This window comes from Coturnix japonica, chromosome 1 (genome assembly GCF_054131305.1).
Source record: "Coturnix japonica strain WE chromosome 1, WE-NBRP24, whole genome shotgun sequence".
Lineage (NCBI taxonomy): Eukaryota > Metazoa > Chordata > Aves > Galliformes > Phasianidae > Coturnix > Coturnix japonica.
Window position 1 is genome coordinate 132,118,598 of NC_140663.1, and position 24,098 is coordinate 132,142,695.

The 24,098-nt window shown below is 36.8% G+C and overlaps 1 protein-coding gene across 5 annotated transcripts in view; it reads left to right on the forward strand.

The window, feature by feature from the left end:
- NALCN (sodium leak channel, non-selective) overlaps positions 1-24,098 on the forward strand; it is a 197,096-nt gene that overhangs the window by 123,368 nt on the left and 49,630 nt on the right. For all 5 annotated transcript variants that reach the window (XM_085552963.1, XM_015851497.2, XM_015851496.3 and 2 more), the window contains one exon: positions 1,263-1,337. In XM_085552963.1, the coding sequence (XP_085409089.1) occupies positions 1,263-1,337 (75 nt within the window). The remainder of the gene's footprint in view (positions 1-1,262; positions 1,338-24,098) is intronic.

Sequence of the window (24,098 nt, forward strand, 5' to 3'; positions counted from 1 at the left end):
GTGTCATAGGCTGTATAAAGGAGCTAAGGAAAGAAAAACACCGTACTGGAATATCCTGACAAAATGATGGCAAAATCATCAATTAGGGAGCGAACTATTTTGTACCAGGAAATATGTATTTTATAAGTTTTCTGACCTGTTTTGCATTTTGAAGGCCATCTTATATTTTACAGTTTGTAATAATGAGACAATGGTAAACAGTTTGAAGTGCTGTTTAGGTATGTGAAATATTTAGTATGGTTTTCATAACAACTACAGGAAATTCTACATATTTCTAAAAGACAATTTCCTATTAAAAGATAATTCCTTTTTCTGAAGACTGGCATTTTTTAAATTTATGAGGATGATCCTTTCTTTTCAGTATTGTTGAACAATAGTAAACTTTAACAGTGATGTGCAAATAGAATGCTCTGCTCTGATTGTCAGTTAGCAGTAAAAACCACAGAAATATTTTAGGCCTGTAACTCCTGTAAAAGAGCTGACATTCTTGCTGATATCTCTAGGAAATGATGCTTGCCTATAGAATCTCACCATGACAGCCTTCATCCACAGAGACGTAAACCTTGGCAATAGTTGTAAAGCTATATACATGTATTTACTGCTTTAAGACTTAAGTCAACTAAGGGGAGATGCTGAATGTTAGCATTCTTCCTCACCCACATCCTTTCTCTGCCTGTTCTCTCTCCTTCACAGCTGTATCAAAAAAAAATTCACATTCTTTGCCTTCTAGTCAGCATCTCTACACAAGAAAATTATCGTGGGATATACACATTTTCTGTGATTCTTTCTCCCAAAAACATATCAACACAATGTTTAATGGAAAGTAAAAGAAGGCGCATGAGTTTCCTGTGCTTTGGCAATGCGCTCAAATGGAGTTAGTGACTTCGCTTATATCCATTCGAAGCACTGAGCATTAGGCATAAAGTAAATTAGTTTCAGGTTGCCTTTGTTGATTTTAATTCAGTTTTCCTGCAAAATGTATTTTGATTAGTACTATGTTAAACATATGTAAAATCTTGGTTATAAAACCTAGCATTCCATTTTTTAGTATTCATACAATAATTGTATAACAAGCCAGGAAAAAAAAAATCTACTTACAAAATAGCTAGCAGGCATATATCAGAATGAAATATTAGTTCAACAGATGTGATAGGCAGTACCATTTAACAACAGCGGCACCCTCACTTTTCCTTCATATTTGATAGTACTTCTACCACTACAAATACAAGACAATTAAAAAATAATTTGCATTTGTTTTGTAGATTCTTCTCAGCTTGTTTGTTGCTGTTATTCTGGACAACTTGGAGCTTGATGAAGATCTGAAGAAACTTAAACAAGTAAGAACATGTTTTTGCTCTGCCTGAAGATATTTTCAATAAGACATTCCTCTACTGGTGCTCCTATGGTTAAAGACATGAAATATTTTCACTGAGTATGAAGGAAACAGAAAATGTTGAAAAGAACAGTCCTATTCTCTTATATACTTACTACCACACAGTATGGGGTAAAAATTAAATGATTATAAAAAAGAGGTTTAGAAAATGGTTCAAATATTCAATGAAAGCCAGTATAGATTGATATGTAATTAAAATTATGTAAAAATCACAAGTGGATAATATTTTTGTTTACAAACTACATACTGAAAGATAAAATGTTGTTTGGCCTATTTTCATGTTAATGAAGGTTATACCATGTGACTGTTGTACTTTGTTTGCACTGCAGCAAGAAAAAAAAAAAAAAAACAAAAAAAAAAAAACGTGAAAATATAGTGTACCTCCTTAAGCAGATTAGCTGAGAGTAGGATGGACCCATTTCTTTAGAAGATAAAATTTTGCAGGCTGTATCTCCTGTAGCCTTTTGTAAATAAAATAATTTTTTTTTTCTTTAGAGCAAGGCTTACATGTTAATATGTGAGCAAACTGTAAAACTATTGCAGGGGAGAGCACTAGCAAGAGTCAGCAGACAGAAAGTGGGAAAGAGGACCAGACTGAATTTGTTAGATGACTCCTACAGGCACTTGGCAAAGTCAATGTGTTTACTTAACTGTTCGTATTTGGGGATTAGGTTTTCCTAGAAGTCATTGTCTCAGGCTTGAATTCCAGAATGAAAATCAGGTAAAACAGATATAGCTAGAAAGTTCATGTTGGCCATTCTGATGTAGTGGACAAATCACCAAAGACGAAGGTGTCTGTATGCTTTATGTAAGTATACTGGAGTGAATTTATATATGCAAAGAGGAGTCAAATCATCAGCATTTGCCTATTTCATGTATGCAACAGCAAACTGAGAGTTTAACTTGTTGGAACTGTTTTTGTAATATTTGAATTATAGCCTTCTTTCACCTAGCTTCTGTTTCTTTTGCCATGGCAAACTGAGTCGAGCAAATAAAGTTTATTCATTTTTTCTCCTTATTGGTCTCAAGAGGTAGAATCATAAGAAGTGTAAATTACTCAGAGATATGACAAGCCATGTCATAGCATACTGGTAATCTTCCAGTAAATTTTTCATAATGTCTGCATGAATTAGGAGCACAAATCAACTTTCTGAAGTGTGGAGCTTGAGATTTGAAATCTGGTGGCTTTTGTGTAAAACTTGAAAAATCTACAGCTTTCTGTATGAAATGACAGCAGCATGGCTTTGTGTTTTAGATATGCCCCACTGAAACTAGGGAACTAAGAACAATGATGAGAGGCTACCACTTGATGCGCTCACCACTGTGACAGCCTAAAATCTCATTAGTCTGGTAGGAGCCCTGTCTCTGTAATAACCCTTGTTCTGTCACTGGGCACTGCAAAAAGGTCCACATGACTCCCACAGTTTAAATATTTATAAGCACTGCAATGATTCCCCCTCAGTCTTCTCCAGGCTGAACAGCCCCAGGCTGAACAGCCTGTCTTCTTCAGGCAGATGTTCCAGGCCTCTAATAATGTTTATGGCTCCATTCTCCCTAGAAGTTCCCTGTCTTTCTTGAACTGAAGAGAGCAAAACTGAGCACAGTATTCCCCGTGCGACCTCACCAGGGCAGAGTGGAGAGGGAAGATCAGCTCCCTTGACCAGCTGCTGGCCATGCTCTTTTTAATGCACCCCAAGATACCATTGGTCTTATTGACCACGGGGCACATTCTTGACTCATGGACAATCTCTTGTCCACCAGGAACATCTCGGTCCTTTTCTGAAAAGCTCATTTCTCTACAGAGCAGGTCAGCCCCTAATCTGTGTGTATATCACTTCTCAGCATTTTCCTTTGTTAAACCTCATAAAGTTCCTCTGCCCAGCTCTTCAGCCTGCATTGATAGTCTGTTTCCACAGCCAAGCCAGCATTAACAGAAGAGCCACGTGGCTGTTGGACGTGACAGTTTGCTTGTCTCTGGCATAATGGCAGAAGCATTATATACCATCATGGCATATGAAGATGTCTAAAGTAGCCAACAATTGTATTTATGGTATGGAAATATTGATGTAAACAGTATAGCCTCTCTTCAAAGACTGTTACTCATTGCTACTGGATGCATTCTCTCCTGGTGTTTTAGCCAAACAAATTCATATTATATAAAGTATTGCATGATTAAAAAATGCTTTAAATAAAAGAAAATAAGAAATTGGTTCTTGGAGCTGAATCACTGGAAGTGATTGCTCAACTGATTAAGTATCTAGAACAGAGGATGTTTCCCATGAGATAAACCTGCAATGGCATCACAGGCTCAGTGCTGATAGTAGCTGAGCAGTATCATACTGAAATATTGGTTGTCTTATCTCAGAAGATAAAGCAGAACAAGTTTAATTCAATGATATTTTGAATTCTCCATTAAAAATGAACTATAAAGGGAAGGAGGATTGGGAGGTTAATGTTATGTTTTAATCAAGAACATTTCTATAAAGAAAGATCTGTATCATTGCACAGGAATTTTTTTTTTTACATCTATAATTCAAAGCTGAGTAGTGTTCGAAGGAATTAATCAAATCATTCAAGCTCTTATTGCAAAAGTACATTGATTTGTTAAAATTGGTAAAATTGTAGTGCTTTCAAAAGTATTTTCATCCTCATGTTTTCTTTTTTTTTTCACTGCCTTTAATGACTGTAGAACTTGAGGCCCAAGGCATTTCAAATAATGAGGTACTGAAGGATTTTCAAGGAAGAAGGGAGAATATATTTAGGCCAGAAATGGTACATAGTTGATAATCACTTTTGAGATGTTTAGTTCTTAATTATATCTTCATTCCTTAACATGATCTTGATAACAGAAATGATATTATTTTCAGATTATTGACCAAGGACTAATTAGCTAATATTTGCAATGTACTCTAGAATGTAAAGTGATAACCACTATACCATGTAGACCAAAAATAAAACTTGTAAGAGGTTTATTTCAGTGATTTACTTAGCTTTACAGACACACATAGGAGTGGAATCTGTTCTACCAAGATGCCATTCAGATGGCTTAAGAGAATTATTGTTTACTTCATTATAACTTTGTGCTTTGTTCACAGTATGTCCCCATCCTTTGTCATGTGTCATCCTCTTGGCTATGTCTGCCATGATAGCTCAAGTCAAGTGAAAGGAGATTGTACCATAGTTCACATTCATCAGCTGTATATATATTAACCTTGATTGTTAATGTCTTTCCAGACTGACCCTACCACATGCACTAGCTTCCAGGTGTGAGGTTGATCCTGCTCGTTTTCCAGTTCTGCCCTCTTCTGTGGTGCTCAGCACATGAGTTACACAAAAGGAATCTATCAGATAAAATCTTAGTTTACTCCTCTTCTATTCCCATCTTCCACCCTCTCTCCTGAAATTGTTGGTGAAAATTTAAGAAGCTGGAAGGATTTCTATGAAAACCTTCTGTTGGGCTTTTCTTGTTTGCAATTCAGCTACATTGCATGAGTTATTACCTAGATGTTGTTTGACTACTTCAAAGTAGTCTTAAATAATTATGAAGCGTGACTTTCCACCACAATAACCACATTAACTTTTCTATAATATTTTCTACATACTTAGTAATTCTGTAGTTTCTAAATTTCTATCAGTCTGCCTAGATAAGCAGTCTGAGTCACTGTTTTCAGTTTCCCGTGAAGCCTCCTGAAATTCCTTTTTTAAAGTTAATTTTGTATGTGATGCTTGCCTTTATCTCATTATTGATTTTATTTATGTGATAGACTATTCACGACTGTTAGTATGTCACCACTGTTATATCTCTGAGATTCCTTGGAAGTCTTCAGTGAGCATTTTTGAGTCTTGAAGAGTAATAAATTGACCTTGTGTCAGCTATCTTTCAAAAGTGTTTCACCTGATGTTGCTATTGGAAATTAATCTTCCATATGGGTTTGGGTCTTCTTTGACTTCCTCTGTGGTAGATATAGTTCATTTCACTTTATTGTTTTACTTTACAAATGTCAAAGCTGGGAGAGAATGCAGGAAGTATAATTTCTTGTTCTTAGGTTCATATACTCATTTCCTAGGCAGTTTTTACTTGTCTTTGTCAGAGGCTGGAAACCGGTGAGATGGACTTTTGATCAAATCCAGTGCAATCATTTTTGTACTCCTATAATTTTCCATATTCTGAATGGGATTTCAGAAGCAATTTGCAAGAAGCGCACTGAGGAACCATTTAACTGTGATGCATTTCTACAAAGGGAAGAGCAAGTCTCTCAGGCATCTCTGAGTATAAGCAGGGGCCTAACTTCCTTGGCTCTCTGCACACCTACAACATGAATACAGATGGCATTTGTTACTAAAAATATTTTCTCAATACATGTGTTACTACCTAGCAACAGAAATTCTTGGACGAATCAGGAGTATAAAGAACACTTTTCTTCCTATTTAATGACATTTTCACTCTCACCAGTCAAGTTACTTACCAGGTGTACATGCTCCTTTCCCTCTCCTTTAGCTCCATATAATGAAATACAAACAACATTTCCCCTCCTCCCCCCCCCCCCCCCCCCCCCCCCCGAATTCATATCAAAACAGCATATGCAAGAGGTGTGTGTATATTTATCTGCAAGAAAGCCATTGAGACCCTGGAACGTGTTCAAAGGAGGGCAGCAAAGCTGGTGAGGGGTCTGGAGCACAGATCATATGAGGAGAGGCTGAAGGAGCTGGGAATGTGCAGCCTAAAGAGAAGGCTCAGGGGAGACCTTATTGCTCTCTATAACTTCCTGAAGGGAGGTTGTGGTGAGCTGGCGGCCGGCCTCTTCTCTTGTGTCATTAGTGACAGGACTAGAGGGAATGGTTTCAAGCTATGGCAGGGGAGATTCAAGCTGGACATTAGGAAGCATTACTTCTAAGAAAGGGTGGTGAGGCACTGGAATGCACTGCCCAGGGAGATGGTGGAGTCACCACCCCTGGGGGTATTCAAGGAACAACTGGTTGTTGTGTTGAGGGACATGGTTTAGTGGGAGCTTTTAGTAATAGGTGAACGGTTGGACTGGATGATCTTTTAGGTCTTTTCCAGCCTTGTTGATTCTATAATTCTATGATCTATTTATAGAGTATATTTTAATGGTCTTTTAAAATAAACATTACTTTGCCTTCGTGCTTCTAGAAAAAGCAGATGTTTTCCATGTTCATTTTCTCTTATATTTAAACTCATTGTTAACTCTGATGTTGAAAACAAAGATGTTCATGAAAACTGGAGATAAAGATAGCTTCTTTGATTGATTTTTTTCTTCTTCCCTGCTCTCTTTGGTACTAAGGTTAAAAAATCCTCAATTCATAATGACAATTTTGGCCTCCTACTGTGTAAGGGGAGTGCCTGGTGTTTCCTGAGCATCATACAAATTTCTGGAACCAGTTTCTGAATATGAGTAGGATACTGATCACCTTTCATGCAATAGTGCTTAATCAAAATTTTGGTCAATGTCAGTCAAGACAGAAAGTATGTCTCAAACAAAAGTTTTGGATCAGAGATTTGTGTCAGGTAAACTCAGACACCTGACAATTCCAACTTAGATTTTCTGTGAATAGATATTGCCTTCTGTGAGTTTTTTCAGTTTTTATTTCCCTATAAACTGGAGAAGGGAAGCACAATTTGTACCTTCAGTCTTAAGTTCATATGCAATCAGTTGTCGATTATACAATTACTATTTTGATGAAGTTAAAAATATTTCTAGTGTCTGTGCTTTTCATATCTAACTTAGAGAAATCAAATACATGCTGTTAATCCATGTGAAAGAAATCTCCAAAGAGTACTTTGTGTACTTCAGAAAGTGCAGTTATTTCTGAGTAAGAATGGTGTATCTTGGAAGGAAATGTAGACCATTTTCATTTGAAAAGCCAAACTCAGAAGAAAGTACAGGCTGGTCTGCATGAAAACAAACATTGACCATTTGCCATGGGGAGTACATCCGCAATGTGGCACTCATGGGTTTCGTTGCATTCCACTAAGTTTTTATGGTTATTTTTGGTCTTTGATGACAATCATAGAAATAGTTGCTTCTTCAGAGAATAAAGCTCTAACTGCACCATCAGTGATGTTGAGGGTATCCATCTTATCCTCCCTGCAATATTTTGAGTGATGTTGCTACATCATTACCAAGATTCTGGGATTTTTTTTCTTGTTGTTTTATTACCTGCTGTGCTTCAGTCTTCTTGTTGCTATGTGTAGTACTGCTGTCATTGTGGTTCATACTTTCTCACCAGTTTCTTTTTCTTTCATATCTAGTTGCAGTAAATGCAGTCTTTTGTTTATGTTAGGTCATATACTCCCTTCTGCCTATATTGACTTCTCCCCATTTATTGTCAAAGGAATTTATCCATCTTCCCATCTCTGAAAATTTTCAGAGCAGATATTTATTTATTAGGAGAGCCTTCATTAAGTCAGAAGTGTAGTATCAGTTTTTTTAATGTTTCTCTCCTTTCTGAACTTGTTTGTTGCTCTGGGAATGATCCCTGCTCTCCATTGGACCAAACTTCCTACTATCAATCAATTTTCAGTATTTCTGTGTCCAAAGCATTTACTAATTCCTGAAGTTTGTGATGTTTGAGAAAGCTTTCACACTGAATATGGAATTCACACCGAAAAGAGGGGAAAAAAAAAAAAAGAGAGAGAGCAGTACACTCATCTTTCCCAGAGCTAAACACAGAAGGCTGCTCTGTAACCTCATCTTGCATTTGTGTTGTTTTCACTTTCTCTTTTGCATGTTGCATGTGTCTACTTTCAGCGCTAGGAAAGGCTTCAGATTTAACCTCATTTTCAGGCTTGGGTTATTTTTGTTTTTCTGTTGAAGTCAGATGAATGGGAAAAAAGGCAAGGGTTTTGCTGCTCTCCTCCTGAGTATAACACACATTATGTTCACTGAGGCAGCTAATCTGTCTATTTAAGCCTTTCCAGTTTTCATTTGATTTTTTTTTTTTTAACTGTTCCTAGATACTGAGATACTTGAGGAACTTGGTTTCCATATGCTTTTGCCCTCCAGATACTCATGATCTCTATGTAAAGCAGTTCTAACAACTGAAACAGCACATGGGTTTTCCAGCTAGTGAAAATTCATGCTATTTTTATAGCATCTGCTAGACACTCCTGCTGCTGGCATTTTATATGATTGTCTAAGGAACAAATAAAGAAGGCAACCTGAACTCAGCACCATACTTACTTTCTTTTAACTTTTCACTCTGAACATATAAGAAGTAATTTTGCTTTGATCTTTTTTGATCTTTTCTTAAGTTTTCATCCAAAAAATATTCACAATTAAAACTCTACAGAAATTTAACAGAAGCAAGGGCTAACAAAGTGATTTATTCAACAGAATTGGTCATAAGGAAAAGGTAAATCACAACCTGTCAGCCAAACTGAAACCTATGAAACCCAGTATGATATGTGAGGCTGAGAAGTTCTTCTTAAGCCTGGTTCCAGAACAAAAAGGAAGTCTCCACTGTATAATGTAAAAGATAATTAAAATAATGCAGAAGTTAAAAACTTTTCTTAATGTGGATTTGGGAATTGTGAAAATATAGTTGCATACTGTAAGTGAAGTCACAGAATCACAGAATCACAGAATTGTAGGGGTTGGAAGGGACCTCTAGAGATCATTGAGTCCAACCCCCCTGCCAAAGCAGGCTCCCTACACCACGTCACACAGGTAGGCGTCCAGTTGGGTCTTGAATATCTCCAGAGAAGGAGACTCCACCACCTCCCTGGGCAGCCTGTTCCAGTGCTCCGTCACCCTCACTGTAAAGAAGTTCTTCCGCACATTCGTGCAGAACTTCATATGCTGTAGTTTCATCCCATTACCCCTAGTCCTATCCCCACGCACTACTGAAAAGAGACCAGCCTCACCACTATGGTTCCCACACCTCAGGTATTTATAAACCTGGGTGAAATCCCCTCTCAGCCTTCTTTTTTCAAGGCTAGAAAACAATGATTTCACCTCTATTAAGAAGAAAGCGCATCAACTAACCAACAGGTTGTTTTTTCCATATGTAGAACTCTGCTTTTCCATAGAACACACTCAAAGGGCAGCTGGCCAATATTCAGTGAACTGCTAGCCATGCTATAATGCATGGCTTATTAAAAGCAATTTATTTATTTATTTTAAGGGAATAATTACTTTGAAAGTAAGCCACTTTAAGAGCACCCTGATGGTTTGTGAGACCTTGATTCTCACATTCTCCTGATCTTGAAAAGCAAAGCATAAACAATTCAGGTTTCAGAACAAGGCTGTTACATCGCCATCTGCAACACAAATCATCTGTAATTTAAAGTGCAAGAATCTGCATTACTTCAAAACCAGTAACGTCTGAGGTCAGAACATCCGCAGCAGTGAAGTGTTAAACAGTTGGCAGCTTTAATAATGTTGACCATTATGGGATATTCTTTCAGTGTGCTCCTTGTTTTAAGTGTTTGCCTTAGGACTTTGGATCTGTGTAATAATATGGATGACAGAAGAGAAAAAAACAGTTCACTCATTTATACAGTACGTATCTTAGTTGAGTTCCTGGTGTGTATCAAATAATTCTGGAAGCATAAAAAGATGTAGATGGTCTTGGAGAAAACATGCTACTTGCAGTAGCTGAAAGTAATTTTAAAATCTTGGCAGACCTTCTGTAGGAACCAAAACTGTTAATGCTGGCTGTCATTTTTAGTCTTTGAATTGTGGTATCAATAGATGCACAAAAAGCTTCTTGAAAAAGATTTTCGAGCGTCAGCTCTTATCTCTTTACCACATCTTTGAAATATACTGTAGACTTAGATTTAAGTCATTCAAGAAGCAAGGGACACCAGATTTTTGTGGGATATATAAGATGAAATCCTACACAAATAAAACAGTGTTCCCAGAACTCTGTTGTTCTGGTCCATCCTTTGTCCTCTTCCTCTTTTTCTTCCTCTCATTTAAAATTTTGATAAATCTCTCTCAAAATACTTACAGTATGTTTCCAATTTAAATGATGAGAAGGAAATTATTTTATGGTTCAGTTCCAGAAGAATAGACTTTTCTGCTTCATTTACTGAGGCTGTATCTTATTCAGGAGTACATATTTATACAGGAGCTGTAACAAATTCTTACTGTATGATTTTTCTCCTTGAGTGCCTTAATGTGATCTTCATTTATATTTCACACCACTTATACTTTCCTTCCCTACAAAGTGAGTTTGTCTTGAAAATCGGAGGTGATAGTCTGTAATACATTTAAGTATTAATTTAAAATAATAATAATAATAATAATAATAATAATAATAATAATAATAATAATAATAATAATAATAATAATAATAATAATAATAATAGAAAAGTTGATTATTAGAGGAAAGTTTCTAAAAGTTGTACTTTTTTTGAGAGTTTCAGCAGGCACTCTTTATCCACGCTTGAGGTGGTGAAGAGAATGCATATTCTTTCTTCTTTGCATTTGTATGTCGATTTTGCTGGCTTCCCCTAAGCTCATAGGAACAAATTTGGGCTGAGAATGTAGCAGGAGAAAGATACCTTAACCTGTTTACAGTGACTATGAAAAGGAATAACACATACTGCTGCTCTGTGTGATATACTGTTGTCTCAAACCTCCTTTATCTTGTGAGTGTATATGTGCAGAGACACACACACACACACACACACACACACACACACACACACAAAAAAAAAAAAAAAAAAAAAAGTCTGCTATATTTTTTTTCTCCTAAGAACTGGCTAAAAATGAGTTATATCTCCCACTGCAAAATCCTAAAGCTGCCTTAATGGTGCAAGAGAATTTGGCAGAAGTTTCAGCAGAATCAAGTTACATTAAGCTAAGGTGAATTGCAGTACAGTGTAGATAATGATCATCTTCTCTACTCAGTATCACTTCATATTGAAATCAAATCAGTTGACATCAGCTCTTGTTGGCAGCTGATATGAGTATATTTCAAGATGGAACTTCCTATCAACAGGAGAGCATAAAATCTAGAAAAATGTAACATAGCCATGGAAATACTTACTGTGTACTGGCCATCATACTGCAGTGATGATGTATTTCTACTGGTAGGACATATCAATAAAACTTTCACAAAATGATCAAGTAGCAGCTAAGATTTGTGGGTTACATTGCCAGCTGTCTGCTCACTGATTTATTTTTTATTTTATTTTATTTTATATTGAATTCAGTGTTAGGACAGTGTTGTGTCATCGTTACCACTACCATTTTTTAGGTCTGTCCTCACAGTATCATCATGATCAGTTGAGCAGAAATGATCTCTTGCATAGCTCCAAACATCACGGGAGGCCCATAGGCCTGATTTAATCTTTTCGAGCATTTATTTCTTCTTTGCATCACCCACTACCCTTTTCATTCTTGAGTTCCATAAGGGCTTTCAGTATGCTTGTGAAAACTGGGATAAAAGGCTTTATTGTTTTGAATCCTGTTTTTCTGTGTTAATCTGGGCCAATCGCTAGGTCTTCCTTCCATGGAGGCCCTCTGACTATCACTTCAAAGAATGAACTAAGTTCAGTATGAGTGAAATCCTGGCCTTTCACTTTCAAACTTGTCATGCAAAGATAACAGGGTTGTTGTTTTTTTTCAGTAAAGTCTTCCTGTGTCTTGGTGATTTCGGGTTCTACCCGCATGGGGGCAGAGGAGGCCATTATACAATGTATTGATACAGGTACAGCTTGTCACAATGTAGTACCATGCTCAGTTGAAATCTATAAATATTGCTGGTGTGTACATAAAAATCATTAAAGTGTGGTGAGAGCTTTTCAACAGAAAAGGTGTCCTCATCCTTTCTCCTTCTTTGCATTAGTGTTTAGACTGTGATGACTGTGTGCTGAAGAAAAATATGTGTATGTGCAAACCAAACTTTACTCTAATATAACCAGGTACTGTAATTTCCATTTATGTAAACAGCTCCTTTGAAAGCAGTATACAAAATGAAGATCTCAGTTAATGGGTTTGTACTGGCATTCCTGGGGACAGTGCAACCAACTCAGCACACTGAAATGGTGTGGCAGACTATTATAGAAACTTTTCATGATGTTGGATTTGTTTGTTTGTTTTCATTATAGAAACAAAATCAAATTCATTTATGGTTTACACTACTAGCAATAGAGGAACTCTTGTAAAAGTAAGATGGTATATCTACTAGACTGAACCAGTCATGTATAAGATGGAAGTAATAACAAAGCTAATCATTTAAATGTTAAAGCCCTCACCTGACTAAACAGATGCTGCTCCTGTAGAAACTAACTTATAAGGTTTGCCCTCAGATTTCTGGCCTTGGTAATACAGTTGCATTCATTCTCTGAACAATGGTGAGGAATTGGCTTCTCCAGAGACAGAGTGAGATCTTAGGTATGCTAAACAGAATTTTGCAGATCTCTATCTCATTCTTTCATGAAGCTGGAGTCCAGGGTACATGTTTAACTAAGTTTGGTGCCTTGGTTAATTGCTTACAGTTGAGATAAATTAATTTAGTGCTAGAGTGCAGCTTTTACTGGAGAAGTAATTCAAAATTCAGTGCCTTTAGTTTCATTTCATGACCTTATAGATGGAAGTGGTATGTGTATAGAAATATGGCTAGTTGACATACAAGCAAATAGCAATTACTTTTTGACTTATAGATCAGGGGATTCCAGTCATCAGGTCGAAAAATAGGATAGAAGAGCAGACTTGTGCAAGGAGCTTGGAGAAAAGATCCAATCCAGTTCCCAATGAAGAAAGGAGTGGCCAATTGTCATTGGCAGTGATGACATCCTTCTGAAAGGAATGGTGTATTTCAGTCTTGTTTAAAATACCTCACACAAGTTTTTGAAAAAGAGAAAAAAGTAATAATAAAGTAAGGAATTCTAATATCTATCTTTTTAATCACTCAAAAAAGACTGAATCAGATTTTACTTTTTTTTTTTTTTTTTTAATTATACTGCCAGTGCCTTAGGGTAATTAGAATGCATGCAGTGTGCTACATTCTGTCCTGTACTAAAAATAACATATGAATACTGGGAAGATGCCTTTAGGTAATAGTATAAACACCTAACTTTGGGGCAGAGAAAGCACCAATCAAAATGTCAGGACAAGATCTTTTTTCCAGTTGTTTTTGTGTTATTTGAAAAGATTAAGGGGTGTGAAGACTTTCTGTGTGTATTCAGATATATATTTTTCTGTGCTAGTCATCTAATTATCACATTCCAAATCTACATTTTGGATCTGTTTTCCTGCCAAACAATAAAAATATAATATATTTTTTTTCTATCGAGTGTATATGCTTAAACTACTTTTGAATTTACTCGTGAACACACACATATGGACAAATGTTTTTAGAATGGTAAAAGTTTTCTTTCATTTCTGCTCTTGCAAGTACCTTCCAAATATATGTGTATGTGACTTTCAAATATATGCATATGTGAATGCAGGTGTACGCACACACCTACACGCCATAAACTTGTTAAATATACAGAGTTTTTCTGAGTGTCATGATTCTTGCAGGTTGCTGAAGAACGGATCCTGTTTAAAATCAGGCCAGTTTTATCCAAGTATTGTATGTATTCACAAAGTCTGAAAATTTGTATTCGTACTTTAGAATAATGTTGTTTGAAAAAAAAAAAAAAAAGAAAGAAAAGAAACCCTGAAGTTCTAAGAGCTCCAATGGTGTCACATACCACCTCTAATCAGCTTTCTTTTGTTAAGTAGTGTTTCTTAATTCTGCGAGATTATTTTCCTGTTGTCCGTAATGAAATGGTGTGCAGTACTTACATATCTTGTTCGTACTGGCAGTTGGTTGTCCTAAGGTAAATCCTCATTAGAGATGTTTGCTTTGGCAACCCAAATCTCTCAAGTTCAACTGTAAGTCCTCTTGCGCCTCTACCCTTGAACTGCTGCTCTTTGAGTATGATTGTGCTTGATATTACTCATGCAAGATAATGGCCGCTGAAATCACAGGAAAACCCTCAGCAGCCCCTTCTCCCAGGAACCCTGGTGTCCAGGAGAGGGGAGTTTGTGGTAACCCGTCTCCCTTTTAGCTCTCATTAGATTGTTACTAATGTGGCAGTCATCTGAAAGTAAAACCAAGGCACTGTCACTTAGCAGTTCTCTTCTGACCAATAATTTGTGAAATTTCAGAAGCCATGTTTCTGGTAATGAGGAGTTAAAAAAATGCCAATACTGTGATTAGGCATTTATTATGTAGAAGAGCTTGTAGGCTCAGAAGCTTACAGGTCTTTGCAGACCTTATTAAAGGAAAATCCTTTTGGTTCACAGCCTCTGACAGTGATCAGTAAAATATGTTTACGGAATAGCATAAGGAGAGAGAAAGTACATAGTGAGTAATGTTTCATTCATCAGTGATATTTCATATGTGAATGATGGTCAGTCTCTAGAGGGATATGTGGCTTGAGAACTTCCAGTGTCCAACAAGTAAACGCATATTTCTACTTAAACTTGCCAAATAATTATTTCATGTAATGCTTCCTTGATTTTGTGTTATATGTTGTCATTCCAGTCAAACAATTCCTCAGTGTGCTTTTCTTCCTACATGCCTGTTATTACTTCCACTGTATTCTGCCTTTCTGCATCTGCACATGCAGCTTTATAATTTGACCAAATTTTCAGTTCACTGGGTAAATCTGTTTAAAATGTTCTGCATTTACAAGTACACTTGGCACTTTAAATAAAACATCTTGGAATAATTCATGTTTAATATCCTTTGCATAAACTTTCCAATTTTTCTATATGTGTAGAAAATACAATTTTCTAGAATTCCTGTAGCACCATTTTCTGGAAAGGCCTCCTATTTATTTCTATAGACTACAAAAGATTCAAACACCACTATAGCACTATTTGGTAGAGCAAATTCTTAGCTACAGAATGCTCATTTTCAGTATAGTCACCACCATTAGCTATGCATTTTCACCAGTGTTGAACAAGAGCCTCCATTCCACTCGTGTAAAAATCTGCAAGACCATCCAGTACATGGCTTGTCTTTCACATAGCTGTTGCCACTGCTGGCACACACCATCCACCACCTCACTGTTCAGCATGTGCTGATGAATGTCAGTGGGTGCCATTGCTTCTGCATGGAGGAATTCAGTTTGCATTGTCTATGCCTTCAAGTGCTCTCCTCAGACATCTATTCTAGCGAAGCAGCTTAGTATCAGAAAGTGAATTCTTTCTGAATGGCCTGGACTTCCCCAGATACAGCCATTGTTCATTCAGAAGGTAGTTTTGACTTTATTCCTGTTAATACTAAGAAGTCCACCCTGGCAATGCAAACATCGTTTTGACAGGCCTGTTAACAGCTCTTTCATTCAGTGAGGAGCAAAAATGTTTTCATACCTTATGACCCAGTTGTACTTTTCAGTGTGAAGAATTTTTTTCTTTTCTTTTAACAAAGACTCTTGATAAATGGAACTTAAGTACATAGCTCACTTCTGCTGTTAATGGAGACCAGGGATAGTGGCAGGTGAAACAGTGGTTGGTCATGTGGTGTTTTAGTGTTTTATGTTTGTTTCTTTTTGTCTTAAGGTACACTGTTAGGATTATGCAATGAAGAGCTACAAAGGAAAGAATCATAACATTCCTAACCCAGTTTTATCTGGGATGCATGGGTCAGAACACAGACCCTGATCTCTGTGCTTTCCTCAGTACTGCCAAGCACTCAGCAGATCTAGGAACCTGCCAATGACAGTTTCAGCTGTAGCGTCAAACCTGGCACTTCCAAATTTTGGGTGCTGAGGTTTCAGCTTTGAAGTGTGAGTTTCAGCATAGGGATTTTTCATGAACATATTGTGCAAACAAGGTGTTATAATTGGTATATCTAATTTAAACACACTCTTGTATATATATATATGCAAGTGTGTGTGTGAAAATCAAGGAACTTTTTAAAGCTGAATTAGATTTACTTGCTTTCAGAGTATTATTATTCAGAGAATAGTGCTTGAGGTAATTCTAAGTGGGAATAACTACAAAATTGAATGTTAAGTGCTACATAAAAGGGAGGAAATCCTTCTTTTCATCATAGTGAGAAGATGGTAGAAAGTTCACAAAATACATGTTGGTCCTCCATTCAAAGGCCATATACAAAGCATTTAAACTATTGTTATTTCAAATCTATACAGAGAATATTTCATTTCTAGAAAACTAAACTGGAAAATGTGATCAGCTGAAAAACTGCTTGTGCCAAAGTCTTCTTTCTAAGTTCTTAATGTTTTGAAAGTCTTCTGAAGATTGTAGTTTCCACATTTATTTTTTACACTTCTTACCTTATCTACCACTTTTTATAAAGTATCAATGGATCATAAACTCTGGCTTTTGAATTTCAGGCTCAATAGTACATACCTAGGTATTAATTCAGAAGTTACCACTCCCTGACATATGCAGCAATGTATTATTTGTCAATAAACACAGTAAACTCAAGAGAATTTCTCTTGGAGAACAGTTTTATTGTATCAAATAAAGCCTTTGAAAATTCTAGTTGATGATCGTAGTCAAAGCACACACTTTCCAAGGATGGGAGATGGGAGTTAAAGTGGCTATGAATGTGTGAACAGCAGTAACAAAAATATAAATATGAGCTTCTGCTGCTTCATTTATGTCACTAGGGAAAAAAATGCTTACCTAGCTTTTATATTGCTAGGAGTCCATCTAATCTTTTGTTGTTGTTTTTTTATTTGGTTGATATCTAAGAAAAATTGCAAGTGTTTCCCAGTGCAGATAGTGATTCTAAGTGCTTCATTCTCTGAAGTAAGGGAAAATCCTGTCAGTCTTTAGCAGGGAGGAGAACAGTGGTGCAGCAGTACTTGTTCTTTTGATGGCAGTTGCATCCGTGAAAATTTATGCTGTATTTGCTTCTGGTTTCACTTGTATCATGCAGAACTGCATTTCCTTTTCTGATTTGTGTCTTAAGCCCATAGGAGCTTGTGCATTTGTGCACTCCTGTACATATTAAGCACAACCCGTATAAAAATAGAGGCCTGGCCCTTGCATGAGATTTAATTCTTGGTTTTCTCATTGAAAAATCTGGCTGTGCAGAAGGATGAATTGATTACAGTTTTTCTTGAGAGTTTTGGGTTCCTGATTGTAAGTCACTTATCTTCCTCTAATGATTTGGAGAACTTCTCTTTACAGACTCTCAAAAACAAAACAGGCACTCTTAAAAACATGACAGAAGATGAGAAATCAAAGGCATTTTTTTCCTGCATAATATCCAACAAGTGGGAGCACTGTTTCAGAATTAAGGAAGATAATATGTATATTGCTTCTCAAAGAAGTAATTCATCATCAAAAGGCAAAGAGAACCATACCCATTGCCTGTGAAACAGAATGTCAGAATGCAGGAATTCAGCCCCAGTTAAATTTCGTCAGCAAGCTTGTATGGTAGAAAGGGCAGTCAGCATCACCAAACTATTTTCTTTCCCATCTAGTCTGGACCTGAAGGTTTCTGAAGTAGCTTGCATCAGCCTCACACAGGTTTGCCTCTGCGTGTCCTTTGGTTAAACTGATTTTATGCGTAAACATGTATAGTGAAGAAATACTACAAAATGGCAGTGAATCAAAATCCGGTCACCTGTGTCAAGTTACAAACAACAAAAGCACAAATAAGCAAGAAGCAGCTTGTTTGTGCAAAGACAAAGTCTTCTGTGTTTAAAAATATATACTATTTTTTTTGCCCTCATTTATATAAATTATTTTTTTCTCAGCTTTAGTTACAGCTTCTCAGTGTTAAGAATATTATATTGCAGAGCTTGGTCCACTATGTATGTCTCAAATCTAAGTTACATAAATGACCTTCTCACAGAATCTGACAGAGTGTAGTAATATTTTGAATTTAACTGCAGGATATCAAGAGATGGCAGATGTAGACTTACAGAAGTGAAACTGAAAGCAATTGAAGAATTGTCTTGGACCAGTTAACTATCACCAAATAATAGAATTACAGATAAATACAGGTTAGAAGGGTCTTCTGGAATACCTCAAGTTGGATATGCCATGTGGCCACACCAGTTAAGCGGTGATCTATCCTCATAAATCAGCCTATAAAAATCACATGTGATAAAGATTTTGCATAGGTGGATGAAATTCTACTCTTCCTATACTTTGATATTAAGAGGGCCTAAGTCAAGCCTACCTTTCTGCATATTTTTATGCTTTTCACTGTCTATATCCTGATAGGAGGTCAAGGTTATGACTTCCTGGGTCAATCAGTCTGGTTCTCTTCAGCTCTTTTTAAACTGAATGTGGGCTACCTGTGATGAGGACCTTGGAAAATCTGTCTATAATTGTAATTTCTCAGACTGGCCCTATTTTTCTGTGAATCCAGTACGACAGATGAATTTGTATGTTTTGACTAAAGAATGGTAAGCACCAGTTACTAAGCTACATTCACGAATCTTCCTTTGTACTGGCTCTGGAATGGGTGAGCAAACTTTAAGATTCTTTGAATTTTCCTGCAATGCTACTTCTTTTGCTTTCCAGACAGAAGCTGTCATTAGTTTTGCCATATGTCTTGAAAGGTTAACACATTGTATCTAGTTGATATTGAATGACAGTGTTCTTAGAAGAGCACGATTCATGCATCTTCTGCATTGTTCATTTGAAAATATTTTAGCTGCTTATTGTTCATCAAACATAGAAGTCATAACAAATAATGGTGCCTAGTTTTCACGAAGTCTCAAGCAGTTTCCTCTGATGAAATGGAGCGTGTAATGCGCTTTTTTATTGTAAAGAATATTCTTTTGTGACTCAGTAACCTTTGTATGGAAACAAAGAAATCTGTGCTCTTTATTCCAAGAGAAAAAATGATTAATTTGAAAGTGGCAAAGCATCATCTAAATGTGAGGAAAAAGAAAAAATGTATTGTTTAATTTCCTTTATCTGTTTTTTTTGTTTTGTTTTTATGTTGTGTTTTTTTGTTGTTGTTTTTTTTTTTTAAACTATCCATCCCAAAATATACAAATCTTTGAATTGTTTTAAAATAGGGGCCAAATTTACCCTGTCAGATTGGACACGGGGTAAAAGTTTTTTACAGTGAGTGGTGAGGCACTGAAGCAGGCAGCCCAGAGAGGTGATGGATGCCCCATCCTTGGAGACATTCAAAGTCAGGGTGGATCAGGCCCTGCACAACCTGATCTAGCTGTGACGTCCTTGTTTGTTGCAGCAGAGTTGTATTAGATGACTATTAAAAGTCCCTTCCTACTACTAAGAACTTCTATGATTCTATTATAAACTAATTTTTGCACTGTCTAAGCTAGAGATTCTTCTCTAAGCTAATCATTTTATCTAGCTATATGAAGAGAGAGAGCTGTTTAGAATCTGATCTCTGTCCTCAGAGCATACTGGCTCACACAGCATGGCTTTTCTACGCAGCTGAATTATTTTCCGTTTCCAAAACTGCCTACCGCTTAAGCAGGAAGTCTCCTAACCACCTAATGGGAATATGCCCACAAACCGTGCTCAGGCATCATCAGGAGAGTGATAGCTGGTCAGGCCAAAGCTTTGCCAGTAACCTTACTACAGTTTAAGAATATGGACCATCTATCTCAATTCTTGAATTGATACTTCATTATATTACTTGTCTACTACTGGTGTAGCCTGATATTTTCTCCACATTTGGAGAAGGTGCCCCAATGTACTATTCTATCTTAGTATGGGATGAGCTACGGGACCTGGAGTTACCTGTTCCCATTAAGTGTAGGAAGTGCCTAGAGGATTAAACAATGTATTTCACCTATGGACAGATAAAATTAACTCAGGTGAATGCCATCATAGGTGCTGTGACTTACATTCCTCCCCTTATCACACAAGTGACTTAAAGAATATACTAGAAATAAAATCTTGGTTTAGTCAGTGGAAAAAGATAAGCATGTCTGAAAGATGCAGCAAGTCAATGACCTGTAAGAAGAGTCTCTTCATTTCTTTTGGCTATAAAGACAGTCATCAAGAACATAATTAGCTAAAGTAGGTACCCAAGTCTAAAGGCATGAAGAATGAATCTGGTACAGACAGCACATGAATCTGGTCGCTGACTGAACAGAATCTTAGATTTTTTTTTATTGTTACTATTTCTTTTTTCAAAAATAATTTTTTCTCGCTGGAAGATAGGATAAAATTGAGAGTATAGCTGGTGTGTGGAGTATGAAGAAATTGCTCTGAAAAATTCATTTTATTTATCTCAATCAAAGGGAAACTCTCTGACACAGGATTCCTCTCCTCTATTAAATAAATGGACTAAATCTTAGCCGAGTTTTGCTAGAGGAGTTTTGTGTCATTTGAATTGCAATCACATCTTTTCAGCAGGATTTGTTCATGAAGAACTGATAGGAGCTACAATTTCTAGAAGGAAGTTATTAAGAAAACACATTGGTGAAATTTTACTCAATGTCTTATTAATTTGTTAGACGATGCAAAATTGAGGAAAAAGTTATTTAAATGAACAATTGGGAAGCGACAATCACAGCATCCAATCATAATATGCACAGCATATAAGCCCTGTGACACAGAAAATCTGTTTATTAAAAAGAAAAAAAAAATCTTATACAGATGAGAAATAAATGTGTAATCTTGTTCCTCCATCTGCCATGAACTTTCTTAGTGTATTTTAACCTTTGATTATCAACAGTGCACTCTCTGCTGTGAATGCTAGCATGGCTATAATCATTTTTTTTTCTTTTTCTTTTTTTTTTTTCTTTTGTACATTTCAGTGAAAATTCCCCACACAGAATGTGGTTAAAATCAATTTAAGTTCTGTTTTACAGTTTCTAGATGGAAGCATTTCTTCCTGCCTGCAATGTCAAAATTTGCAGTTGGTACATCTAAGCTCTCAACTATAGGACTTGAAAGGAACCTTAAACTATGAGCCCTTGTCTGAGTAAACTGCATAACTGTTAGCTCATAGTTGGCTTTGTCCTGGATGTCCAGCTGGGCTTTCTCCCAGGCAATGTTTTAGTGTAGTTATGGAATCATTTTACCTGAGGGAGTGCTTTCAGACAAAGCCTGGACAAGGCTTCATTGGGTTTGTCACCTCTAAGCCAGGCAGTTCTGTTGCATTCTCCTAGCAAACCTCACAACTTGCAGACAAACTCATGTGCTCTTGTATCTCTCAAATCAGGCAGTACACAACTCAAATTTCCTTCCACAGGAGTGTTACTTGGGTGAATTGTACATAAAGGCTTTCACTTTATTTCAGGTGCCTCGACAAACTGGAAAATCCATAGAAAAATAACTACTGTAATTGTGTCTCAGGGCCCAGAGGAACCAGAAGCCTAACACTAAAGTATAGTTGAAGTCAGCTGGTATGAATTTAGACAAGGGTTTTAGGCAGCCCTTTACTTAGCACTATAGAGAAACTTAGTAACACACCAACAACATAAATAATGTTGGTTTTTTTTCTGTTGAATGTGTTTCTTTTACCTGAATTCAACCTACTGCATTCTGTCAATATTATTTACCTCCATTTTCAGGGTTTTTGTTTGTTTGTTTGTTTGTTTGTTTTATCATCCTTTTTGCTTACAGCTTGTGCAAATAAAATTTTTAATGGAGCTACAGATGTAAATTGTACTAACTGAGCAGCTGCTTTGTCTTAAATTTTAATCCAATACAGGTACAAATGTATTGACATGTCTTTATTAACAGCTGTTTACAAGGGTAGATAGTGATATGACAAGGGAGAATGGTCTTAAACTAGGACAGGAGAGGTTTAGGTTAGATATTAGGAGGAAGTTTTTCACACAGAGGTTGGTGATGCACTGCAACAGGTTGCCTAATGAGGCTGTGGATGCTGCATCCCTGGAGGCATCCAAGGCCAGGCTGGATGTGGCTTTGGGCAGCCTGGTCTGGTGGTTAGTGACCCTGCACATAGCAGGGGTTTGAAACTAGATGATCGTTGTGGTCCTTTTCAACCCAGGCCCTTCTGTGATTCTATGATTTATGCCAAAGCTGAATGAATCATGGCTGTGAAAGCTTACTCGTATTCATACCTTTTTGTGCAGCTCTTATTCATGTCCAAAAATTTACCAGATCTGTGGTAATAGAAAGGGAAAATAAAAACACTTATTTATCCTGTCTTTCTGATTTTGTTTCATTTAAATGTCATTTACTGCTAATTGGATTTTATTCAAATCAGAGATCATGGCAAATATGACAATTTGGATAAGAAATAAAAGATCTGGATGACTGCTGGATGGATGCTGGTATTACTTTGCAATGTGTTTCGTCCTGTCAACTATTTGTATCATGCTCAAAGCATTCAGTGCAGGAGCACATAGCATATCCTGTCAAGAGGGTAGCACAGATATGATATCATCACTTTATTCTTCAAATACCTGCCCTAGGAGAGATTTCCAGTGAAAAAAAATGTTAGTATATAGCAGCACTCTGTAATGTACCAGACAATATTAATTTAAAACTATCCTGTAGTGAGACCCCCCTGAACTTCCTTCAACGGTTTGAACTTCGCATACTCACCGTGAAATTACTCTGGGCAGCTGGCCATTTCCTAAATAAACTGTATGTACTTTGGTAGTGCAGCTTTTAATTTTGGACATGATTGATCTCAACTTGTTATGAAAACTGTCAACTCAAATGGAAGAGTTTGAGCAATTACACCGAACATGATATTTTTCATAATCATTTAATTTCATTGAAATATTTACACAACATTTCAGTGAATTTCACAGACTGCAGGAAAAGTGAATCTTTCATTTGTTAGAAATTGCACTTTGCTAGCTCTTCTTTCAATCATAATTAAATGAACAGAGAGCAACAACAACAACAAAAATGTTAGGAAGGGTTGGTCTCATCCCCTGGGATATGATTAACTCTGTTTTTCCTCTGGCATGTTCTCACCAATGTGTCAATGTCCTAGAAACTCAATGACTGTATTAAATTTGAGCTTTCAGTTTGCCTTGCCAAGAACATTACTTACAAGGATGTTTCTGTCTTTAAATGCAAATTGGTGATATGAACATATACCTCAGTTAGCTCTTTGAACCGTTCAAGTCATCGCGCACACATTACCTGACCCCAGAGCTCTTTTATGCCCCAAGCTGTTAGCTTCTGCATGTCAGAGAAGCTGCACTACATGCTTGAAAAGAACTTACTGCTTTCACCCTGATGACACTGTTTGTGAGTAACATCTGTGAGATGATAGTACTACAATGTTTTATGATAGAAAACACCAAGATCCACTACTTACTGCTTTACTGATCTATTCAGCTTCTATATAGCAATGTGTGGCTGAAGTACTTAAACATAGAACATATTTCAATTATTTTTTTTTTTGTTAATTTTGCCACTTTCATTTCTAGGTCATAGATGAGAGAGCTTTTATAGTTGGCATAGATGCAGCATCTGTGAATGATCTTGTTTGGCATCTCTGTTGGCCTGACTAGGGCAATGTGGTTCCATGGGAGATGCCAGCTTTCTGCTGGGAGGGCTGTTATCTCCAGTAGAGCAGTAACTGCTTTGCTGGCCATCCTACCTCAAATATATGACCACTAGCAGGGTGCATATGTGTTAAATAGCTGACCCTTCCCCTGTTTCCCATTAGTGATTATCTGCTGTCTCCGTTAATAACCCCTGCTACTCTCTTCTTCCACTTTCACCACCATTCATACTATTGTATGTACTTAGGACAACTGCTTGTGGGTTTCCTCCAAAAACAATCTGTTTTGCTTACCAACACAGCTCCCAAACTAAATCAC